Genomic DNA, 24,768 nt, shown 5'->3' on the forward strand with positions numbered 1-24,768 from the left:
GTTTGTGTGTTGTCTTGAATGTCAAGAAAAACATTTTGCATGAAATTGCAGATAGCTGCACAGACCCAAGCATTATTATAGAATCATTTATAGAACACTATTCAATACCCAAGGATCAGTCAGCCTCACACAATAAATCTACAAATGACTAAATCATGCATTTCATGATACAGAATAAAATAAAGGTTATTACAACTTAAAGACTTTTAAACAATAAGAACTGTGTTACATTACTAATAGAAGTATATATTTTTTAAAATGTGGAAAAAATATAACTCCTAATAATCATCACTTATATGTGCGAGCACAGACATGTCACTAGAAACTGAATTAGAAATAATACATTGATTTTAGTTTCTTAATTTGAATGATTTTAATGAATGATCAAATGCAACATCAGAGCAACTGAGTTCACCTCAAAATATTACATTCGGTTTCAATGTAATAAATCTGAATTAAAGTTATGAAATTTAAATTCAGAGGTTTTTTCACAAACACTTAAGTCGACAAATTCAGATATTCCATATTAATGTATTTCTTTATTTCTGCACCTAGTCTATGCAAGTTGAGCAATTAAAATTTAATTATAAATGGACCATTTCTGCCCACAGAGAGGATAGAAATTTTAATGTTTGACTTTGGACCTATCGTGGGTCCTTTTTGGGAGTATATGTCCGATAAACGAATAAATTCTTTTGTGAAATGTCTGTTTTGAGCTGGAAAGACGATTTAAAGTGAAATTGCCGAGAGCGCATTCTTTAAACTGCTGATTAATTTTGTGATGTACTATGTCTTTAAGTTCAAATCCAGTCACATAAGTGGCATACATAAGTATGAAATTATTTAGTCTGAGTACCCGTGCTGCTGTAAACGATAACATATCGCATCTCTTAATAAAAATAATAATATTAATCAGATGTAGGGCTTGAATGGACACCTCACTGCGCAGTAGGGTCACAGATGACTCGCATCCAACACAACTTTCTGCCGAGTCATCTCCGCCCCGGGACGCTGCGCTCCAGGTTCCTCTCATCTCCATCGGTGGCCCGGACAGCATGGAGATGTCAGGCCGACAGAGAGCATCCAGTGACCGTCACAGCTCTGAAATGATCCACGTTGCCGTAAGAAGTGTGACTGAGAGCCGAGACTTCACCGTGAGAGGAGACTGCACCGTCAGACAGGTTAGCAGGCTGCGAGCAGCCATGTGTCCGGACGTGCGTAAAAATGGCTGGATTTGATGTCGCTTTTGATTCCAGGACATTGTTTCCATGTCATAAATTGTTGTGATAGAAAAACCCAATCAAGGCTTTTATTAGTGCCACTGTCGTCATGTTTTTGGCTGGCAAATTGCCGCTGTGTGTCTGTGTTTGTGTAGTTGAAATGGGGTCTGTCAGAGCGCCTGGGAGCCTCACCAGAGCAGCTGGTGCTGATCCATTCCGGCAGGATCCTCAGAGAGTCCGAGCTGATGAGTCACCTTAAAGGACACAAGGGGTCAGTCAGCCTCTGCATGATCCAAAGGTAACACAAACACACACATATGGAGAGAAGGCACGAGGCAAAAGAAGACTGGCGCACCCTGTTTAATTCAACTCAGATTTTTACTTCAACACTACTGTCTTTATAAGAACGTGGATAAAGACATGAGGCAGACTAGATATATTGAAAACTGAAACCAGGTGTAAAGTTGTCATTTAGCATATGGCTTGTACCTTTAGTGAGGATTATTTTGTTTCTGGCATGGAGTTATCCCTCTGATAATATGAAATGATTGACATGTCATGTTTCATCTTTGTTTTTTTAACAGAGGTTTGTTCTGATACTTTTTGTATTTCTATTCCTGTAATGTTAAAAAAAAATCCTGTATTCCTTTATTTCTTCTACACTGACGATAGCAGATCCATCATCCGGTAGATATGAAATGCTGTTCAACTAATTATCCTGACAATTATACACTTGGGTTGAGTTGAATACATTTGTTTGCCTCATGTCTCATGTCGGTCACAGTCCCAGTAAAAGGCTATGAATTAAAAACTGTCCTCCAACCCCCTTTTGTACTCTGACTTCATTGTCTTTGAGCTGAGAAACATTTGTTCCGCTTCTTCTGCTTCATAAATGCATGTTTATTTTTAATAATGAAAATATTGTATTAAAACAGTAAGCTGTGTGTTGAAAATATAGAGAAATATGAGTTAAAAATCTGCCTTTTAAACATATATTGTAGTGCATATTGTGCATATGTTTCCGAAGCTCAAGGTCTTGCATTTTTTGCCTTATAAGATCTGGTTATGCTAATTTTCTGTGTCATGAGACATGCTTGTTGCAAAAATTATGTGGATATAGGACATTTTATCTCTAAAATGCTTTATTTTTGCCATATAACTATTGTTTTTACTTAATTTCCTAAGAAATATGTGATGGAGACAGATGAGCTTCTGTATCTGATATCAAAATTCTATATGCAGACATCTTAAGTCAGACAGATCAACAGACTGATCTTGTATCTGTCAGTTCTTTAAAATTTGATTTACTGTAAGTAGTCAGAGTGCAAATCTTTTGTTAGTCTTCTGCTTTCAGTTTAATTTTTTTTTTCTTGTCCAGAACTTGATAGTTTCTTTGATGTAAAATCTGCTCATCACCAAAATTGTACTTGTGCTAAAATCTTATGTATACAGAGTTTGTACAACAGTCCTGCAAACCTAGATTCCCATTTATTCCATCTATCTCAGGCCTCAGCATTCTCCTGATTCACCCAGCAGTGATCCAGCATCAGAAACAGTCCAGTCGGATCCCAATAACTTCACCCCGTCTCCCACTTCTCCCCTCTGCCTGGGTAAGAGACTGCAGAATGGAGGAACTCCCCTAACCTCTAATTATTTTCCATCTGTTCTCATTGCTCAAATCTCACATCACATTTGCCTTTCATATGTGTTAGTGTGTTTAGTTTTCAGGCTTCATTTTTCAGTCCTCTCTATCTGGACCTCTACTGCTGGATGATTATGTCTGACTCAGCTCTCCAGTTCATTTACATACCTCTGCTCTTTTGATCACGTCTTGTTTCTGTAGTAGAAGGTCTAGACAACCTCGGCCTAGGAAACAGCGAGCCTGGCTTCTTCCCTGCTCTCCAGCGGCAGATGGAGAGTCGACTGCTGGCGGACCCAGAGATGATGCGTCGTGTCCTGGCCAGCCCCTTTGTGCAGAGCACCCTCTCTGCTTCCAGCCCTCAACTAACCAGACAGCTCATTCTGTCTAATCCTCAAATTCAGCAGCTGCTGCGAACAAACGCTGAAGTGGAAGATATGCTGAACAACACAGATGTCATAACACAGGTGGGTGCAGTTTGGGATGAAAAAGAGCTATGAGTGTGCATGGTAAATATGCATTAAGATAGACATATGTACTAATATCTTTTAAGGTTGAAAATGTATAGTTTAATTTCCCTGCAAATTGAACGTAATTGTACCCTCCTAGGCTCATTTCTCATTAGTTCCTTTCATTTTCACCTCCCTCTCCAGGTGCTGGAGCTCATCAGGAACCCTGACATGTTACAGGGAGTGATGCAAAATGAAGACAGAGCATTAGACAGTTTGCAACCAGAGCAGGACAGCTCTGAGACCCTGACTAAAGATTCAGATGAGCGACAGAGGACAGAAACAAAAATAAAGGAGAATAGTGTCAAAGTATCCCAGGTGCAGCTTTGAGGAAATCATATTTCTGAATTATCTTTGTAGATTAGGTCAAACTAACTGTGTCCAACCTGCTGTTTGAGACATATATATCTACTCTCTCTTAATGTTTGGGAATCAACAGACAGCAGAGGGAGAAAACAGCCTCAGTCACTCCACAGACCCTCTCAGAATATTGACTGCTGCACCCAGAGCTGCTCCACACTCTGAAAGCACGATTCCTGCAGGCAAGAAAATATTCATCCACACAGCACACAAAGTAATACATCCCTCATCGCACAACTAAGCTGATCTGCTAGAAAACAAACACAGAGCCAATGTATAGAGAAGAAACAGAAACTATAAGCTATACACTAACTTTTTTTGCCAGTTTCATTATCAGTTCTTAAAATATTTTCCCTGCTTTTCTTCATTTTCCACCTCTGGCCTCCCTCCTCCTGCTGCAGGTATGCAGTCACTGCTGGAGGGAATCACAGCCAGTCCAGGGCTGATGGAGAGCCTCCTGTCTGGGCCGTACATCAGCAGTCTTCTGAACTGCCTCAGTCAGAATCCTGACCTGGCTGCACAGGTGATGTTAACACAATTTATATGTGTGTACAAACTCTTAAATGTGCAACTCTGAAATCATTTATCATAATCATTTTTACCAGGTAAATTAAGAAAATGTACTTCTTCCTCTGGTCTTATTGTCCACACTGCTTTCATTTTAATAATATTTCAGATGCTGCTCAGCCACCCTTTGTTCTCAGGAAATCCTCAGCTGCAGGAACAAATGAGACAACAGATCCCTCTGTTCCTGCAACAGGTCTGTTTACTGTCCTCACTATTACTCTGCTATAGTGCAAATGAAACACCTGCATTTAGTACATTTATCATCCACTATTCTCTTGAACAACGTTCAGTAGATACCAGTGTTTTCATTTAAAATAGATGTTCATTTCATCAGTGGCTTGAGAACTTTATATTAGCAAAGGGCTCTAGGAGTAGTGATCTGTGGCATCTGTCAGTTCTTAATATAGCATTTGTGTACATATCAATAATTACCTTCATTACCAAATACAGCTGCCATAGTGAATCCTCTGATTTCATTGCTGAGAGTATTATCATCACTATGTTCTTTATTAATTGTCAATAATGTGTAGATGCAGAGTCCAGAGCTGCTGTCAGCTATGTTGAACCCCAGAGCCATGGAGGCTCTGCTGCAGATCCAACACGGCCTCCAGACTCTGGCTGCAGAGGCTCCTGCCCTCATACCTGCGTGAGTAAAGAAAGACACTACACACAAACCTAAAGAAATCAAATCAGATTCACTTTCTGCACTGAAAAATCAAGTTTTAAAATGATTGTGAATTCCTACAGGGCTGGACTCGGGAACACTGGAGCCAGTGTTAACGCTGCTCCTGAATCTACATCTGAGTCTGTCCTGAACGGCCAATCAGGAAGTGGTCCTCAGGTTGCCACAGTTACAGAGCAGCAGCAGCAGCAGTTTGTACAACAGATGCTACAGGCACTGGCTAACACCGATGATGGGGTACCTCAGTGTTTCCTTATAACCTCGCTATCTGCCCTTGTAATTGCTATGAACCGCTCCTGAATTTGAAATATTAACAGTAAATAACATTATTAGACCAAAAGATGATTAGAAACCTCTCTTTACAATGTTGGCTCTTTCTTATTATTACCACACAGGGTAGCCCAATGATACATGCCCGTAATACTGAATTCTTAATGTTTCAGAACTTAGTGTATAAAGCATAGTTTTTAAAATTATTTATACAAAGAGAGAATAATTGCAGCCAGTCTTATAGTCTTATCTGCACTGACAGCTGGTGATGACAGCTTGCTTTAATATGGCACCAGAAAACCACCAAACACCTCATCTGACCACATCCAGCTGTGATGTCTGCTGTGGTCCAGGGTTCCAGACATTTAAATCTTTTAACCCATAGAGGCCATAGAATGCAGTGCATTTTCTTTCCTCCGAATACCTCCAAGTAAAAGTAATCCATGAAAATCCTGCTGTATAAGACCACAAGTATTAGCACTAAAATGTAGCAATAGTATTAAAGTAAATTTTGTCCTTTTTTAACGCACATTTTATTATATCTGACCTCATTAGATTATTAATATTGAACAATCAGCGTGTTGGTAGTATGTTACTGTTGGAGCTGCTGCAGGTAGAGCTAGTCTAAACTACTTTGTAAAGAGCTTCATATACAGGGACAGCACTTATATACAAGGTCTGATACACAAATCTGTCCTAGGTTGTTGGGCTTTTTCTATAATCTTTGATTTTTGGTGAAATATTGGATCATTAAAACATTTTTTAAACTGAAATATGAGAAGTTTAATGGAAAAAAAGACTATTTGGTGGAGTTGTTAATTTCTAGACTTCTGAAATGTGACCCTGACTACAGACTGTTTTTTTTTTGGAAGAGGTCAATAGCCAAAAGGGTTGGAAACCACTCGTTACATTTTTAACGACACATTTTAAAAGCGTGCGCTGTTATTCATTGTAGCATAAAATTGAGATTCTTAAGAAAGTTACATGTACCTCAAAACTGCACTCAATTGCAGAGCTTTAGTAAAAGTATTTAGTTCCTTTCCAATATTGTCAGCACTTCCTTAAAAAGAGTAAAGGTTAAATTAGGAGAAATACATCTTGAGTATAAATTGGGTGGTGCAATTTCCCTCCCAGAGGCAACAGACCTCTTCATTAATTATATTTCTTGTTATTGCAATCAGTAGGACTTTAAAAGACTCTCCTGTCACGCTGTGTCAGGTCCATCAGGAGGACAACGAGTTCCAGGAGGAGCTGCAGCAGCTGAGCTCGATGGGCTTCAGAGACAGACGGGCGAACCTTCAGGCCCTCATCAGTACAGGAGGAGATGTCACCACTGCTGTACAACATCTGCTCCGTCTCTGACACACAAACACACACACACACACACACACACACACACACACACACACACACACACACACACACACACACACACACACACACACATTTTGATCTGTGCACACAAATAACTGCACATGCACTAACATCTATATAAAATCACCTGTGCTCGAACATTGTAGTGATAAATATTATCAGTGATTACAAAGTACTTTGCAAAAACACAAACAAAGCCATATTAATATCTTTCATAGATATACTTGTATTCAATAACTTCCTATATTCACTCCAATCTGCACTAGCAAAGTTATCCTTTTTTCCTCAGGATGTTGGATGCTGCACAGAGTCTAAAGTAAGTTTGCAATATTTGCCATACAAATATATGTAAACTCTGACACTAGGAAACATTAGGAGGATTTTTGCTTCATTTTTGGTCTTCCGGAGTCAGTACTTTGGGTTAACAATTGTTTAGAAACAAAAAAATACAGTTTCACTCTGTCCCTGGCATGCACCAGGGCAGGTTTATACAGGCACTTAAATCCACCTTACATACTGTAGCCTTGTAGCAGCTGCATAAATATTCAGAAGTTGGCCATGTTTTATTAATCTCCGCACAGCCACTCTACAAACCCAGGCCTCTTTTCATGTTGCCACCTGGACAGAGTCTAATGAAAGCTTTTAACACCTGGAGACAGTCAGATGTCCTGGAAGCAGATGGAGGATTCACAGTCTCAGTCAACAGATTGAACCAGAGGCGCAATATGTTTTGTGATGTTCAGACTCTCCCTCGCTGCTCCTGTGTCTTGTTCACCACAGGCTGTAAAGAAAGTAGACCCACTAGGTAATTACAAGGTCTGTCTCAAAAGGTACACCCAGTTTTAAAAGATTTATTCAAAGAGAGAGGATGACTTTGTGAAAAGGCAAAATGTGCTCAAATGTTAGTGTCTATTTTGAGGCTACAGAGACCCAGAAACTCTGATTTGCACAGCTAATCTTCTCACAGGAGAAAGTTCTATCAGCCGCGAAAAAAAGGATTCGAGTGGAGAAAAAAAAAAGATTTTATCAACACAAGTCATGATGAGAAAGATTATAATTTATTTTGTGTAGGTGAGGCTCTTAGGAAACCTGACGTGCCTAAGCTCCTTTCACTGCACTGACCAGTAATACCTGCAGTATGATGTTCTTCCTTTAGCTGCTATGCTACAGTGTTTTGTGCCATAAGGTGCATTTTATATCCTTGTAGATTTCACTAGAAAATAACTGACTGAGCAACAAACTTTCACTCCTTTAACTAACTTGTCGCTCTGATGTAAACAATCAAAACTAATAAAAGCTGTCACTGTATTTATCTTGCATCTTTTTGTCAGTGAACACATTTCTGTTGTCTATCATTTTATCAAGTGCTCTTTCTTTTTTTTAAAATTCATGATGATGTTCCGCTTTATAAAACATGTTCTGTTCCTTCCTTGCCTCAGTGTTCATTGTAATATTAAGCTGTTTTAGAGCTGCTCCAATGTGTTTTTTTTTTTTTTTTAAATAAAGGAATCTGTTGAATATTCTTTCTTAGATGGTTAATATATTGAACATTTAGTCAACAAAACGATCAGAAAAAATATCTACGATAGCTTTCAGGAACCCATGGTGGCATCTTCAGATGAGTCCAAAACTCAAAGATCTTCAATGTACAATATCATTGAACAGAGAAAAGCAGAAATCGGCACATTTGAGAAGTTGTAAGGATGATATTGTTGGTGTATAAATCACAAAACAAAAAACTACTTTTAATAAAGGCACAAGTCATACAAAGAAACTGCTCTGTAAAATTCTCCATGTCAAATAAAAACATGTAATGCAAAACATATATAGCTTATCATTTATTTTGTTAAAACGCCCCCAAACAGACTTTTAATTAGACATTTTAGCAATGCTTTTCACTCTAATATCTGATCTTGTACTGTTCTACTATAAACACAAGGGGGCAGTTACACTTAACTTCCTCATTTCTTTTCAGTTATTTTGGTTTGTAGAACTGAATTATTCTGTGTCTAAGACTTAAAAAGGTTAACGTTAAAACGCGTTATTCATCATTATTCTCATGTTATTTACCTAAAGTGTAACATGTGAGGCAAAAACCTTCATCTTACATGTTCTCAACATCAAAATAACTTACAAACTGTAAAATTTGTTGTGCAATTAATGGGTAAATTCATCTAAATTTGTAATTAATGGAAACTAACCAAGCACAAGATAATATTAAAAGGTGATGTTTCACCATCGAAAGTGTACTATGTGTGTGAGAGAGGTTCCTCTCCATTTTGCATTTTCGCTTCTGGGTCCTCTACAGCTACCTGACAAACAAGACACCTGTGCCGGGGGCGTGCCCCAAAGCCGCACCGCAGACGCCGGGATAGGCGTGGAGGCCTGCTGGTGAAACTGAAGGCTTGGCTGGATCTTTCTGCTAAGGCGCTCCAACTGATCGGACCGGAATATCACCGCTTCGTTTCATGGCGCACTCTGGATCCAGTCGAACCCTGTTTGGTTCCAGTGGTCGGTCTGGACGAAGGATTCTCCACTCGCCGCCTCCCAGCTGCTAACCCTCGCTGGCGTGGGGTGAACCAGCTGAATCTCCAGCTGATAGCTAGGAGTCCACTGACAGCTAACTCCCCTGCTCCTCCTGCTCGGTTTGCCCTGGTGAACGCCAGATCGCTAGCAAACAAAACTTTTATCCTGAAGGATTTGTTCGAGTCGCGGGGATTGGATTTTCTCTTTATAACCGAAACATGGTCGGCTGTGGGTGAGTCGAGTGCCTTTTGTGAACTTTTACCGCCTGGCTGTTTGCATTTTAACTCCCCGAGAACATCGGGCCGTGGAGGGGGGCTTGCAACTGTCTTTAAAAGTAACTTTAAGTGTAAGCAGCTCGTACCCACGGCATCATATGTCAGCTTTGAAATGAACATATTTGAACTGAGCTCTGCGCCCCCGGTATTGTGCGCTGTCATTTACAGGCCACCCAAATACAGCAAAGACTTCATTAGTGACTTTTCGCATTTCCTAGCTGAATTTGTACCGGTGTATGACCGCATTCTCATTACTGGGGACTTTAATGTCCATGTGTGTTGTCCTGAAAAGTCACTGGCGAAAGACTTTAAATTTGATTGAATGTTTTAATCTTGCACAGTGTGTTGTTGGTCCCACACATGAACATGGCCACACTCTCGATCTTGTTCTTACTCATGGTATTACTGTTTCTAAGCTTGAGATTTGTGATGCAATTTTCTCTAATCATCTGCCTGTTTTATTTGAAATTCCCCTATCTTGTGCTGTATCCAAACCGTGCGCGCCTGTGCGTCGTGGCCGTATGGTTAATCCCTCCACTGCTGCATACTTTTGCTCTGTCCTGAATGTAGCTGTCTATGTTTAAACAGATCCATTGATGACTTTTGGGCTGGTTTCAATTCTGCTTGCAGAGCTGCATTAGACATTGTCGCTCCTGTGAAACTCAGGCTGTCTAAACCAAAGTCTGAACCCTGGCTGAATGACGTTACGCGCGCTGCCAGACATGAGTGCAGAAAGGCAGAAAGAAAATGGAAAAAGGATAAGCTACATGTGTCTTTTCAGAATCTGAGAGATAAGTGGCATTCCTATCAAAAAACCGTCAAAGATGCAAAAACTAGACACTTTTCTGACATCATTGTTTCCAACGGTAACAACCCACGTGTTCTTTTTGATGCTATTAAAACAGTTCTCAGTGCTCCAGAACCCCACTGTCCCGAGGAACCATCGAAAATGTGTGAGGATTTCTTGCAGTTTTTCATTCGTAAAGTGGAGAGCGCTAGAGCCCTTATAAGTCGTCCTGCATATGAGCCAGGCACATCAGTAACTTATTCTGCTGTTTTTAATCAGTTTGAACCTGTTAGCCTGCATCTTTTAGAACAAGTTTTCAGTGAAATGAGAATTACAGGCTCCCCCATTGATGTGATTCCTCCTCGTCTTTTTAGAGGTCTTTCCGACATTGGCACCTTTTGTCCTGGATATTGTTAATGGCAGCTTGGCCAATAGTGTTGTCCCTTTATGTTTTAAACATGCTGTGGTCCAGCCTCTGTTAAAGAAACCAAACCTTGATCGACAGGAACTCTCCAATTATCGGCCAATTTCCAAACTCCCTTTGCTGTCCAAAATTTTGAAAAAAAATTTGTGTACATTCAGCTGAGCTCATTCTGAAATGAAAATGGAATTTCTGACGTCTTCCAATCAGGATTCAAAACTGTCCACAGCACTGAGATGGCTTTGTTGAGGGTCTTTAATGATGTTCTTCGGGCTTCTGATTCTGGTCATACTGTTGCTGTTCTTCTGTTGGACTTAACCGCAGCCTTTGATACGGTGGACGACCAGATTTTACTGTCACAGTTGGTGAACTGGGTGGGAATAAAAGGTCCAGCTTTAGCCTGGTTTGAATCGTATTTGTCCAACAGAAGCTTTTCCGTCCCGGTCGGGGATTCTGTTTCCACTGCGGCCCCTCTGATGTGTGGCGTACCGCAAGGGTCAGTTCTTGGACCCTTGCTTTTTTCATTGTACTTGTTGCCTCTTGGGTCAGTTCTGCGTAGACATGATGTGTCGTTTCATTTTTACAAAGATGACTGCCAAATTTATTTGCCTTTGAAACAGTCCAAGTCCCTCCTTGAATGTTTTGAAGAAGTAAAATTGTGGATGGCTTACAGTTTTTTGCATTTCAATGAGCATAAAACTGAGGTTTTGCTGTTTTCTCCCAGTGACTCCACTCGGATGGTCAAAGTTGAGCTCGGCTCTTTAACCCAAGCCGTAAGCCGTTGTGACGAATCTGGGTGTAAAGATGGACCCTGTTTTTAAATTAGATACCCAGATCAGTGCTGTTGTGAAATCAAGTTTTTATCATTTGAGGCAACTTGCCAAAGTGAAGCCTTTTTTATCTCATCACAACTTTGAAATTCTGATCCACGCTTTTATTACCACTCGTTTGAACTATTGCAACGCACTTTACTCAGGACTCAGCAAAACCTCACTGTCGAGACTTCAACTGGTTCAGAACGCTGCCACTCACCTTTTAATGGGGTCGCAAAAATATAACCACATAACTCCCATCCTCCAGTCCCTCCCCTGGACTTCCCATGCACCTCCGTATTGATTTCAAACTTCTTTTGTTTTTAAATGCCTCCATGCTTTGGCCCCCCTGTACCTGTGTGATCTGCTGGTCCCCTACAACCCTTCTCGCTCACTGAGGTCAGCAGATCAAGCTCTACTGGTGGTGCCTATGACCAAAAAGAAACTGAGAGGTGATCGTGCTTTTTCTGTGGCTGCTCCTGAACTATGGAATGAGCTCCCACTAAATATCAGACTGGCTGATTTCCTCCCTATTTTTAAATCTCTTTTGAAACCACATTTTTTTTTAACTTGGCGTATGGCTCAGTTTCGAGCTGACTTTTACTGTACAACCTGTGTCTTATCTCTTATTTTTATACTCGCATTATTTTATTTGTATTTTTATTTGGTTATTTATTCATTTATTCTATTATTTAATGTGTACAGCACTTTGGTCGACAGTGTTGTTTTAAAGTGCTTTAGAAATAAAGTTGGATTTGGATTTGGAAGACACGTACTCCGCCGTCAGATATACGTGAATGTGATCTGCTTGACAACCTGTGTGTGTTTGTCTGTTGCTGCCAGACTGAGGGGGTTTTAATCTCCAGTGGTGTGTGTGTGACTGAGTGTGTGAGATATGAGAGTAGCCAAGGGGGGTTTTCTGGATTAGAAGTTCCAAAAATACTCAGGTTGAGGTTTGAAGATGAGTCACACCACAAAAACAGCTCTACGGTACTGAGTGAAGGTGTGTGACAGAGGTGTGTGTGTCATGGTCAGGGTCACCTGTGTGTGTCGCCCGAAGATGTCAATAAATCATCCCAAAGCCTTGACTTGGTCTGTATGAGAAGGTGTTTAATTTGAATCTCTTGAATCATTTGACTTTATTCGGTGTGAAGATTTTACTGTTGTTTGGTGCTTTTGATGTTGGTGCAGGAGACTGATTAAAAACATAATTTGCTTGCTGCTAAATTAATCAGTTTTCTGATGCAAATTGGTCATAAATGAACATTGTCAAAAGTCTGTTATGGAGCAGGAGAGCAACATTTAACAGTAAAGGTAACATGTAAAAGATCACAAGTCATTTAAAGCCCAAATCTGTGTGACACAACAGACCACACTTAGAGAAACGTACAAAAAACTTTTCATAGATCAGACGGTTTATTTTCTGTAAAGTGGAAACACATCATGTACTGCTTTTATCATTCTTAAAAAAAACATTCCCTTGTTCTAGTTTCTTAATTGTAAAGGTTTATTGCTTGTCTGTTGCTTATGTGATCAAAACTGGTCAGATAAATCAGGAATAGAAGCTCCACTGCATTTATTTCAACTATTTAAAGATTTAAAAAACAGATAATCAGACTGATGATTTTCCAACAATTACTGTAAAACCACTGAATCGTCACAGTAGAACCTTTACATCACTATGATCCTGTGTTCTACTGCAGATTAAAACCATTTTCATAAAGTAAAATGAAAAACATGTTTTTTTAGTTCCAGTTCCGACCCTTTGCAGTTTCAAACACTCCTCTGCACCATTAACTGGAATGACACTTCAACAGTGTTCTCAAATGTTTTCGGCTAACTAGAAGTTTTCAGAAGCACAAATGCGCCTGAGGATCACAAAGATTCTCTACTTCATCCTCTGCTGAAGCACTAATGAGTGGATCAAAGCAAAACTCCCACTACTGCACATGCTTCTCTGTGGTTCTGAACCACAACTGAAACTGTAGTTTATTTTTCATCTTTACTAAGATGCAAACTAGATTCAGAGTAGGTGTTAAATGTGGATTGTTGCAAGATTAAACGCTACATGCTGGTAGCTCTATGATGCTCTACTTAGGCACATTAATCGTTTGAACTGAAAGTTTACATGCTTTCAATGATGCACTTTAAAGCTGATGTTTATCATCTTCAGTTTAGTTTGCTAACATGCAAAAAAAATATAATTAGTACTAAACTGTTCCTCTCAGGATGATAGGAATGTTATGAGTCTGCTGGTATTTGATTATAAACTAAAGTATTTGACACATCAAAATGTTTACTTGATAATGAAATTTTATGGAATTACCAAATCAGTTATTACAATTCATTGTTTGGGGGCCCTGAATGTCCACACCAAATTTCACAGCAATTCATTCAATAGTTTTAAAGATATATATGAATAAAAATCCACTAGGTCGCTGTCTGTGAATGAAAAAAAACATAATTACAATTCAACCTGTAGCTGAGAGATTGGGGTGCAAACTGCAAGGGTGCAAAAGCCTTCAGCAGCAATAAGTCCCTGGTTTGATTCCCGGCCAGCCCTACATTCACACATTCCCTGTATTTGCTGTCTCTTTGTATATATAGATATCAAATAAAGGCTAAATTTTGCATGTCATATGTACACTTTTTAACTTTTCAAGTGTGTAACATGACACGCAAAATGTTTAGGCTTGAGGTTAATGTATGGGAGGGTGTTCTTCAGTCATGACTACATGATATGAAGTGAAACACCAAAGTCAGAAAGGTGATGATATTCATACACTATTTCATGATATGTAGACCTGTCACCCTGGATTACAGATGTCTCCTTTTTTTGAGGTGATAAAGGAAAAGCCACAGAGTACCAAAGCCCTGGACACCACAAATGTTTGTATTTAACTTCACGGCTATCCAGCCTCTTGAGTTTGTGAGTTATTCAGGTTTGACATCTAACCATCACCCCGGCTAAAAGCTGCATGTACTTGAAAGCACTTTCAGTCGGCCGCAGTGGTTACGGATTCGCTGTTGCCGACTTGAAGCTCATAATGTGCTTTTCGACTTCCGCAGCCATATCAGCGATGCTCCTCCTGATGTCCAGTGACAGCACGTTCTCATCGTCCAGCGGAGGCTCTAAAGAGTCAAACTGGGAGCGCAACAGCTCTGCTTTCATATAATGTCCCCTCCGGGCCACCATCCTCTGGTGAATGAACTCGTACTCACCATGCAGGAAGAGAAAACAGACATCAGGAGAAGAGGGAGGCAAGACGTCTGTGTCTGGGTTGGAGGAGGAAGTGAGGGCTTTGGAGCCATGGAGGAGGATCCGTCTATACCGACGCTTCAGAGCAGAGCAGGCCACAAGGGCATCCAAACCTGAACACCTCTCACTGCCATGGGAAAACATGCAGTTAGTGAATAGATGGGAATAACCCCTGAGGCTTGTGTGGAAATGTTTGGACAACAGTAAAATGGTAAAAATGAAGGGGAAACTAACTTAAAGCAAACTTTGGTGAGCAACAGAATAAGAAGGAGGTGAAGAGCGACACAAGGATGAGCGGACGGAGAAAAATAAGTGCTATTGAGTGTGGAAGAGTGAAGGAAAAGAAGCCTTTGATGTTGCCACAGACGTTTTAAGAAAAAGATGGCACAGTTTTCACTTCTCCCTCACCTCGTCTCCAGACTCTCACTCACTTAATCTGTCTTTACTCTCCCAAACTCCCGCTCCTCGCTCTCTGGTTTTCATCTCAATTTTCAAAACCATCTTTGATATTTTTGATCTTTTTCCACAATTTCACGCCTGCATATTCTTACCTCGCCGCTCTGCTCTTCAGCTCCGTGTCACTCTCTAAACCCATCATCTTCTCCTTTCTGTCATTACAATATATGCTGTGTTTTCCCGAAGGTGTCTGTGCGTGTGTTAATCTCTGAGTGTGTATTTGTATAACTGAAGTTGTGGGGGCATAAATCAGCTTATACAGTGGCATTATGGGGACCCACCTACCCTTTGGGGACTTCAAGCAAAATCCCCATAACGTAAATGATTATATTTTAGAATGAAGGCTTAGTTTGAGGTTAAGGTTAGGGTAAGTCTGCAGGAAATTCAAGTTAAGTCAATGTAATGTCCTGTGAAGTGATGGAAACACGACTGAATTTGTGTGTGTTGATGTAAGAATTGGTTTAGTTTCACCTGTCAATGACTTCATGTAGTTTGAGAAGCCAAGGCAATCTGTCCTGAGGAGACAAAGAAACAGCATGATAACTGAATACGTTTTTGTTGTAAACAGCATATTTTCAGATTGTACACTGCCCATAAAAATATTCACCATGCTTGGAAGTTTTGCCCTTTTATTGCTTTTCAACCTCGAATCCTGGTCAATCAAATTTGCCTTTTTGGGCAAGAATTTGCAAAAAAAAAACAAAAAAAAACATACTTTTTAATGTCACAGTGAAAACAGATTTCTGTGCCATACAGCATGTGCCACATGCATTTCAGAATATCGATTTAACTGTGCTCCAGGGGATAGTCAGTGACTTGGACATTATATTATAATCACTTGAGCCACATTCAAATGATCTCCATTTCACTATCTGTAGGACTTGTGGCACCAATTGAGGGTTGAATATATGCATTAATTAAAGTGCAGTCACTTATCTTCTGTTTTATATTTTTAAATAGCTGACAGTATTTTGTAGAAACGCATTCTTTAACATTAAAGGGACTTTTTTGTAAAACATTGTCAAAATAGCCAAGTACCTTTCACCATGATTCAGCACTGCAAAAGAATAAAAGGGGAAAACATCCAGGAAAGGTGAATATTTTTAACAGACGCTGTAGTTCAAGATTGTATATTTAATTTCTCAGAGATATTAGATGATGGTTACAGAAGCAGTTAGACTGCATATTGGAATACTCTAATCTTCCAGTTGGTATGTTTTTTTTGTTTGTTTTTTTTTAAAATTAGATTTACTGTTGTCTAAAGATGCAGTTCTTAACCTTTTGCAGAGATGTTCAGGTGAGCCCTGTTGACCTGAGGGTTACAGCGCTGACTGTGATGTGCATCGTCCCCAGTCTGCATCACCCACTGACCTATGCTGCATGTCATTCCCTATTTCTCTCTTTCCTTATTTCCTGTAATTTCTTTATTGTGCACTGCCTAATATAGACATAAAAAGTGCCTGAAAAATTACTTTAAAAGGAAAAAAAACTTTGTCATTTCGCCTGAGAAATAATAGAGATTATAGTCCTCTTTAAAAGGTTATTTAAAATAATATAAAGAAGGAAAATAAATGTTACTGTTATCTTGCTTTTAGGGGTTTACAGTTCAGAGCATTTCGGCTGCAGAGGAAACCAAGACAAGACATTCCCTCTCTTGTGGGGTCATGAGAACAGCTTTACTTCTACTGGATACATAAATTCAGTCAAAGGAACTTCTATACTGGCCACCACTGAGATAAGCTGTTTCTTTAAATAAGAAAGCATATTCTTAAACCTATGCAGTGATGATTCTCCTGAAAACACCTAAAATGTATGCAGATATCTACACTCACAGTTGCAGTGAGCATAATGCAGCAGAACATGTGTTTACAGTGGTTCTGACTACTCAGATTTAGGGGCTGACATTGCCAATATGTTCTCTTTAATGGACTGAAATAGTATGTTAAAGAACCTATCAGGGAATCAAACAGGCAGACGGACGCAGCAGCACAAACGTACCTTTGATTGCTCTGCGATCCGAAATAGAATCAGTCCTATTTTGGTTATAGCGAAACAGAAGTTGCGTATTTTTGAGAGGAATCACATTCGCTTACATCCAGGCTTCTGAGCACTCTCATGTCTTGTTTGGTTTCACCAGCTCCAGCCTGCCAACTCTAATACTGGCATGAAAGACACATTTTTGCCAAAGCCTGACAGTAATCCTGTATTTACATTTCTGCTTCACTTCATCATTTATTCTCAATCTGCCAACTGTTGACTATTTTCAAAATATGCCAAAATGTTGGACGGAGCGGGTCCCCGGGTAATTCTCCTCGCCGTTCAAAGCAGACTTCTGAGTGGGAGTTTATCATGAGCCACCAAACACCGCTACCATCTGCCAAACGGTGCTCTGCCTGTAGGCTTGTATGCTCGACGATGGCAGGGAGCCAGCCGATTGTTTGGAGGTCTCCCTTCATTGTAAAAGTCAGCATGGACAGACAACAGATAAATATTGAACAAACAGAAAATAAGTGACTCAAGTGAGTTTTAGGACCGTGGGCTGTGATGAAAATCTCAGCAGCTCTCACTGTCTGCTCTCTCCCTCCAGCTACTTGTTGAGCGGCGGCAAGTCTGAGAGAATAATTTAGTCATGACAGCAGAGAAATGTTGAACTCCATAAATAACTGACGAGAGATGACAAGACTCCTCCAGGGACACACACACACACACACACACACACACACACACACACACACACCTAGGCCAACCTGGTCTGTGAGAGGTTCACCACGAGACATTTTTTCGATGTTCGCCTGTGGGTGGAAATTATCCCCTTCATGCAGTGGCCAGCCGAGCTGATGAGTAAATACACGTGGACAGGTGAGTATCAGGTGTACATGCATGGGAACAAATGATGGAGGAGTGTGTGTGTGTGTGTGTGTGGGTGTGTAGAGGGTATAATTACCTTCTGAGACAGGAACGTCCCTAAGCTGCTTCTGTGTTTACAAAAAGAGACCGAGACAAACAGACAGAATTGATAGAGTTAAACCATTGGACAAAAAACAAAAAACACTTACAAGATGGTGCACTGTCACAGAAATGGTAGAAATCAAGACAGTTATCAGAGTTGTCCATTGATGAGAGACCATTTTGGAAATCATTTCAGCCATTTTTCATGCCAAGCATTCCTCTCCCTCACTGGTGTCTGGAAATCATCTTAAAACTTCAGCTCAGGCTTGAGGAGACCATTATTAGCAGCCCTACTACAGTGTTTAGGTGTTAAATTGCATCCCTGTGCCACAGTGGTCTTGCTGTTTAATGAACTGGAAACAGACACCAGTGTACTGTACCTAGTTATGTAACAGATACATTAATAGTTGATGAACTACCACCTCATGGTTGATAAACTATTTCTATTTTCTCCAAAGCATTTACATAGTTTTCTCCTTGTGTGATTCAATAATGTACATATGCTGGATGCACTCTGCTTCTTATGTGAGATGCCCCCTTGTAAAGTTGCACAAAATAAATATAAACAGACAGTACACATACTTTCCACAACCTGAAACTCCCATGATGATGTAGATCATCTTGTCTGTAACTTTTTAGATGCCTGAAAGAAGGTCCTGTCCTGAAATGGAGAAAAAAAAAAACAAATCAGTCAGTGTTTAGGGAAATATTGAGATCCTTTACTTAAGCAGAACTGAGTACTAATACCACGCTGTGGAAATACTCCATCACAAGAAACAGTATGCATTTAAAATGCCTCTAAGTAGAATCAGGAATATTCACTTAAAATAAAAGATTTAAGTACACTATAGAGATAAATAGCTACAGTGGATGTCATGTATTATATTACTATTTCTTATGCATGAATATAAAAGCAGGATTTTACTGCTCCAGCTCATTTAGAAGGAGATACATTTTACAGGAGTGTAACTCATGATTATTCGCCTTAAGGATCAACCTGCTGGATTCATAAATTGTTTAGTGTGTCAAAAAAAATCTGAAAATGCTGGTATTGTCTAAACAATAGCCTAATAGCCTCTAATTCAATAAAACTACATGCAAATATATTTTTAAAAGCAGCCAATCCTGGGATAAATGTTTGAAATTGAGATAATGATTTGATATAATGATCACAACACTTGCTGAATGATTTACTGCCAAGTGAACATAATAACCTAATTGTATCATTTACAAAAAATAAAAATGATGAGCTTTTCCTAACCTCTGTGTGCACCTTTATTTGTAGACGACAAATAAATATGGCTGTAATGTAGCGTAATACGGAAAGGAAAATACTCCAGTAGAACCCATTTACCTTAAATTTGCATTGAGGTGCAGCAGTTCAGTAAAAGCACTGAGTTACACTCCATCAGCAGATGGAAAGTTGTTAGACTGGAGCTTCCGGGACTTCACCCAAACAGTCGCACAAAACCATGCACATGTGCGCCAGGTCATCAAACACAACATTTGACCATCCTGAAGCTTTCTCAGCTGCTGATTAACAGAATTAACGCTACAGTCTGAGGTAAACAAGCCTCACGTTAGAGAAATACAACGGAATTATACGGAAGACCCAGTAAAGTAAAACTGCTGAAGCTGAGAGTCTCGTGTGCACTTTGCTCCACGGTAGCAAATTGTATTGCTGAGATGCGTAATGACGCACGAAGAGCACGTCGGTTACGTTTGCAATTAAAGGGACAGCGCGCTCAGAGTGCGTCCAAATTGTCTTTGACGTCATTATTGATGGAAATTAAATTATCACAGACAAACGCAGTTGTGATCGTAACTGCTTATGTTTATATCACCAACTGAAAATAATAATAATATGAGTTATAAATGAAAATCATATTACCCAACATCATATATATCCACAACTTAAAGGAGATGTAGTAAAGATATTATTCCATTTTCCAGCGGCTGCTACATGCACTTGGGAAGATATAGATTTTAACCTGACTATTTAATTAAAAACGCACCCAGAGAGCTCACAGACTAATTATTAATATTTAAAACTTGGAGGAGCGGATCACGTAAATATGTCTTCCTGAATTATGAAAACATGAAATTATTGTAAGGAGGGTTTACATTCATCAGAATCACCACATAAGCTCAGAATTACAGTGTGAAGGGTCGTGCTGAAATTTGAAGGGACTAGTGAAGTGGGGTTGAGCCAGAGGGAGAGTAAGAGATAGAGGGAGGGAGGGAGGGAGGGAGAAAGCCATCCTCCATCCTATAGATCCATCAGTGGGCAGGCAGGAGACGGATACAAGCTCTTCTCCTCCTTCCCGCTCTGTTGCATCCCTCCATCCTCTTATCCACCCATCCACCTCTCCATCCACCCATTCATCTCCAAGGGCGTCTCAAGGGGTGACGAGAGTCTGACATACATGAGGGTTTAGCGCACGTCTGCATGCGTGAATCCTCCGTGTAAAGCAGCCTTTTCCCTGTGCGCGTCTGGTCTGTGAGCTGTGGAACTCGCCGGCATGAGGAGCTGAAACTAGAACCGACAGAAGGATGAAAATGCTCCGGTTTCGCAGCCCCAGCATCCGCTCCTTGGACCAAGAGATCCTGTGCACGATCCGGTTACTGGACGACTCCGAGATCTCCTGCAGTATTCAGGTAGACGAGCGCCTCATCCAGCTTGTGCATTGTGTTCTGTGATTATTGCAAATATCAACTGAATGCAGCGGATAAAATACCTTTAATTTTTATTAAAGCGCTGTGGGTGAATTAAAACTATCGATTGAAACCTCTAGCAACCCATTATTGTTGATTATGTTGCTGATTATATCACCATCAACACAATTTCTGTTCAACAAGGACCATGCTGTTTTTCTTGTTTCCATGCTGCTGTGATTTACTGGAGAGGAGGCTGCTTTGGCTCCATGTGAGACATGTAGTGGAGAGAAAATAGCAAGTGATGAGTTGAGTGATGACGGAGAGAAGTTGGTGATGAACTTAGAGGATATGATGGAGCTCCATGGGCGTGGTGGTGGTGATGATAGTAATGATGACAGGGATGGAAACTACTACTGTTTGGGATATTGATTGCATCATTCATGTGTGTGGGTGAGAGAGGAACACAGTCTGTAGTCTGCCCTGGAGCTGATGGTGTTGTTTCCACCCAGTCAGACAGCCAAGAAAGTCACTGTACAGCTGAGAAGCGGCTGCATTGTCAAGCTGAAATGAAGGCCGTTCTTGGAAATGCAAGGGGTCTTTTTTGCTGGAGATTTAATCTAAACTCTGAGCTGAAAGATTTACCTGCTTCACAGATATGAGCTTTTAAGTGGAATCATTAGATTAAAATGTGTCTAAGACTGCACAAGGAACAGAGGAGATCAGAGCTGCAACTACTTCAGAGCCTTTTCTTTCCTTCAGAATGACTTAAGTAGTTACAGTCGGAGTCTTCATTGAATAATAAGTAACTATACCCCTCAGAAAATACCCCTCTTCATTATTCTTCTTGAAAATTCTAGATCTGACTTATGAATACAAGCAGGAAGGTGTGAGATCTGTACTAAACTCATCAGACATTATCAGAAGAAAGCAGACTCTAGAAGGTGTGGCTGATGATGGTGTTCAGTTTTGAGTGACTTCTGTGCGACTTGGATTTTTAATTTAAGCAGACAAGTAACTGATGCACAAACCAACACCTCCAGTATATTTGAGATCAAGGGGAAGAGATAAAACTTGATCACTGGCTCCAGTCAGTGGATGTTTTACTATTCTCTTTTGAGTTCTATAACTGAAACCTCCCAGGGCTGCCTGAACAAAGGAAAATATCAGTTTTTCCTGTTTTCTCAAACAAATTGCATCCAGTGTGGCTTCACGGCCCCCACAGCCCTGAGCTGCAGCTGCTGCCAGAGAGGAAAATGTAAAATCCTGTTAATCTGCCAAATTATGATTCATTACTATGGAGCACACGTTTAAAAAGGAGGAAAATATGTGCAGCGCAGGACTGCATATACACGCACAATATGGCTGCCAAAGCTTGTTGACAGTCCAGTGAGTTGAACAAACTGAGCCGAGCTGCACCTCATCCCATCCTAAACTGCCATCAGAGGGGTTCGCCTGCTGCCTCGGCTCTGCTGTTTGACCCTGAACAGACTCAGCAAACTCACTGCATGTCAAACTAACTGTCCTGCCGGTCTTCTGCATGTACCCCATTAATGATTTACAAAACACCATAAGGTGCACTGGGAAGAGAAGGAGGGTGAGTAGTGTCTGTGTCTTTGTGTTTAGTGCTCACATGCATGTACGCCTCTGCGCTTGTGTCTTTGAGAGCACAAAAGTGTGTTAAACTGTGTGTACACGTCAGAGAATATTAAAGTGCAGCTTTTCACCCGGAGAAGCCTGAATGCAGGGGCCCCACGACTGTGGAAAGTGCTCTTAGCTGTGTCTGTATCTATGAACGATAAGGAAATGGACATTTATATTTCTAGCTGACTGCATTTTCCAGAGTTTTCTTTAATGGCTTTGTGTTCCGGTGCTGAGCTGCTCCTTCCTACATATTTCATGACATCCTGTGCTCCTCATGCTACACTTCTGCTGCTCCACAACAGCACTTCTCCTCTTTCCACTGTACAGAGACTTCCATCTCCTACTTTATCAGCTCGTTTTTTTCCCCCTCCTCTGCACCGCCACGGTCTGTCTTCCTTATTTTGTCTGCTCTGCTTTTCCCCATTGTGCAGAATATGTAGGTCAGGATAAGATGGCAGAGACGGCATTAGACTGAATGCATAAAATTACAAGAATTGTGTTTTTAAATTGTTGGTCAAATTTTGTTTTTGAGCACAAGTCACTGCTGAAAAGTGTGCTCAGGATGAGTCTGTGATGCCCTTATTTCCTTTAACTTTCCTTTGAGGCATCAGTTTTTGACTGTGCATAAACAGGAGTATAATACTGAGCTCCCCTTGGGGCACAACATTTGGCACTGCATGGATAATCCTGAAGACTTCAAAATATCTTGAAACACCATAGAAAGTGTGAGTATTTCTGAGGCGGTAGATGCAATTTTGCCTAAATGTGGATGCGGATTTATGACTTCAAATGCAAAAATAACAAGAAAAGTATATTTGCATAGCACCTTTCATCAGCTTGGTAATTCAAACTGCTTTACACAAGATATAAAAGGCATTAAGACAAGATGTAAAAGCACTACAAACACAGCTTCATTGCAGTGCAAGTTATGAATGAATACATCCAAATCTGATTCAGTAAAAGACAATTAAAACAGATTTGGTGCATGTGTTGGAGCAGATTTTAGGATTTTGTGTTAGATACATTTTTGTGGAAATCTTGGTTTAGATGCAGAAAGAATTTACAGAGAAAGTCAGTAAAAGTGGACTGCCTTAAATGTTACTGGACTTTTTGCGCTAGTACACCATGCTTATTTCAACAAATGTCTTTGACTGTCTTATAATCAGGGCTAAACAGTATCTGAGGCTGTTTTCTCATATACAACTCACTGATCAGTCACAGATAGCAACTATAGATGCAAAGTATTATCAGCATCCTTTCCCCCCCAAAAAAAATATTGCTTAGAAAATGTGATTACCCTTGGCTAAATTACAAATCACAAGAGAAATACAGAAAACATGATATTGGAGACATCTTTTCAGAATATTAGTCCTTATCTTCCTTATTCTTTCATCCAAACGCATAAATAACCAACTTACCAAAAAACATTCAATAAAGACTGACTATCTGTAAATTCAAAGGATGGTATGTCATCCGCTATCTTCTCCTCCTATTGTATGAAAGTATTGCTCAGCCCATCCTTTCCTGCTCTATCTGTTTCTTCACCATGCTCTCTGCCAAAAACCACAAAACCAATGCTGCTACTAAGACAGTAGGTCTCCCAACCCATCTTCTCAGACCTCACTTTTAAGGCCATAACAAATACGACAGCACAGGTCATCACACTCCCACTCAATGCCCACTTCACTATACTGCTCTTTGGGCTCATACTGGCCCCTGTAGAGCAGAAGGGCTCTACTGGCAAAATCTGGTGCTTGCAGTTAAAGCGGCTTTCATGTTGTTCTGGCTGTGGTTGTTATGTGGCACTGTGTCTTACATTATATAAAGCCGTCTGTCATTCTAGAGTGATAATGTGTGTAAAGGTGATGCATTGAGCTGTGAAAATGAACTGCCCCTTGGGGACAGTGAAGTCTGTCTATGGGTTAAACAGTGAAATAACCATCTTCAATCCCATTCTGACTTATTTTCAGTCTATTTTTTTCATTAGATATGCAGAAGTGATAAAAAGTAGTAAAAAAAAAACTAATTGAAAATATACACTGAGCCAACTTAGAAACACACCATGCAAATGGTCTTCTTTTCTGACTTAGAGAAAAAGTTAAAAATCTAATATCCATTTTTGTTCAAAAATGGTTCGATTTAGCCAGTTGTGTGCAAAAGGTTATTTAACCATACATCTATAGACAAATTCTTGACCATTGAGTTAATCCACGCTCTTGTCAGGTGTGGCTTTTTCATAGCAACGATCATAGAGTGTGACCAGTACATGGACACTTCTTTTACCAGGGAGAATGAATGTCCACCTTAAAATGCAGCTTTATTTCAATGACATGATGCCACAGATGACAAGATAAAGACAGGAA

The 24,768-nt window shown here is 40.1% G+C and overlaps 3 protein-coding genes across 7 annotated transcripts in view; 2 read left to right on the top strand and 1 right to left on the bottom strand.

Moving 5' to 3' along the window:
* Window positions 1-147: 147 nt before the first annotated feature.
* Window positions 148-8,113, top strand: LOC111567407 (ubiquilin-1). The gene is made up of 11 exons (XM_055011634.1): window positions 148-1,181; window positions 1,376-1,518; window positions 2,727-2,830; window positions 3,064-3,326; window positions 3,513-3,686; window positions 3,808-3,942; window positions 4,009-4,251; window positions 4,405-4,488; window positions 4,826-4,941; window positions 5,043-5,214; window positions 6,466-8,113. The coding sequence occupies exons 1-11, from the start codon at window positions 930-932 to the stop codon at window positions 6,607-6,609; spliced, it is 1,830 nt and encodes a 609-aa protein (XP_054867609.1). The 5' UTR covers window positions 148-929; the 3' UTR covers window positions 6,610-8,113.
* Window positions 8,114-8,994: 881 nt separating this feature from the next.
* The window catches only part of frmd3 (FERM domain containing 3), a 69,490-nt gene continuing 53,716 nt past the window's right edge, over window positions 8,995-24,768 (top strand). For 2 of the 5 annotated variants that reach the window (XM_035947370.2, XM_055011266.1), the window contains exon 1: window positions 20,369-20,764. In XM_035947370.2, the coding sequence (XP_035803263.1) occupies window positions 20,660-20,764 (105 nt within the window). In that variant the 5' untranslated portion in view covers window positions 20,369-20,659. Of the gene's footprint in view, window positions 9,380-20,367; window positions 20,765-24,768 lie in introns of those variants that run through there. The other 3 variants (XM_055011267.1, XM_035947368.2, XM_023268510.3) reach the window with 3 other exon arrangements.
* On the bottom strand, window positions 12,532-19,788 carry LOC111567411 (IDNK gluconokinase). Its single transcript, XM_055011268.1, has 6 exons — window positions 19,461-19,788; window positions 18,689-18,767; window positions 18,102-18,132; window positions 17,905-17,991; window positions 15,629-15,672; window positions 12,532-14,828 (listed from the first exon to the last, which is right to left on the bottom strand). The coding sequence occupies exons 2-6, from the start codon at window positions 18,724-18,726 to the stop codon at window positions 14,456-14,458; spliced, it is 573 nt and encodes a 190-aa protein (XP_054867243.1). The 5' UTR covers window positions 18,727-18,767; window positions 19,461-19,788; the 3' UTR covers window positions 12,532-14,455.

The sequence above is a fragment of the Amphiprion ocellaris genome, chromosome 6, assembly GCF_022539595.1.
Source record: "Amphiprion ocellaris isolate individual 3 ecotype Okinawa chromosome 6, ASM2253959v1, whole genome shotgun sequence".
Taxonomy (NCBI): domain Eukaryota; kingdom Metazoa; phylum Chordata; class Actinopteri; family Pomacentridae; genus Amphiprion; species Amphiprion ocellaris.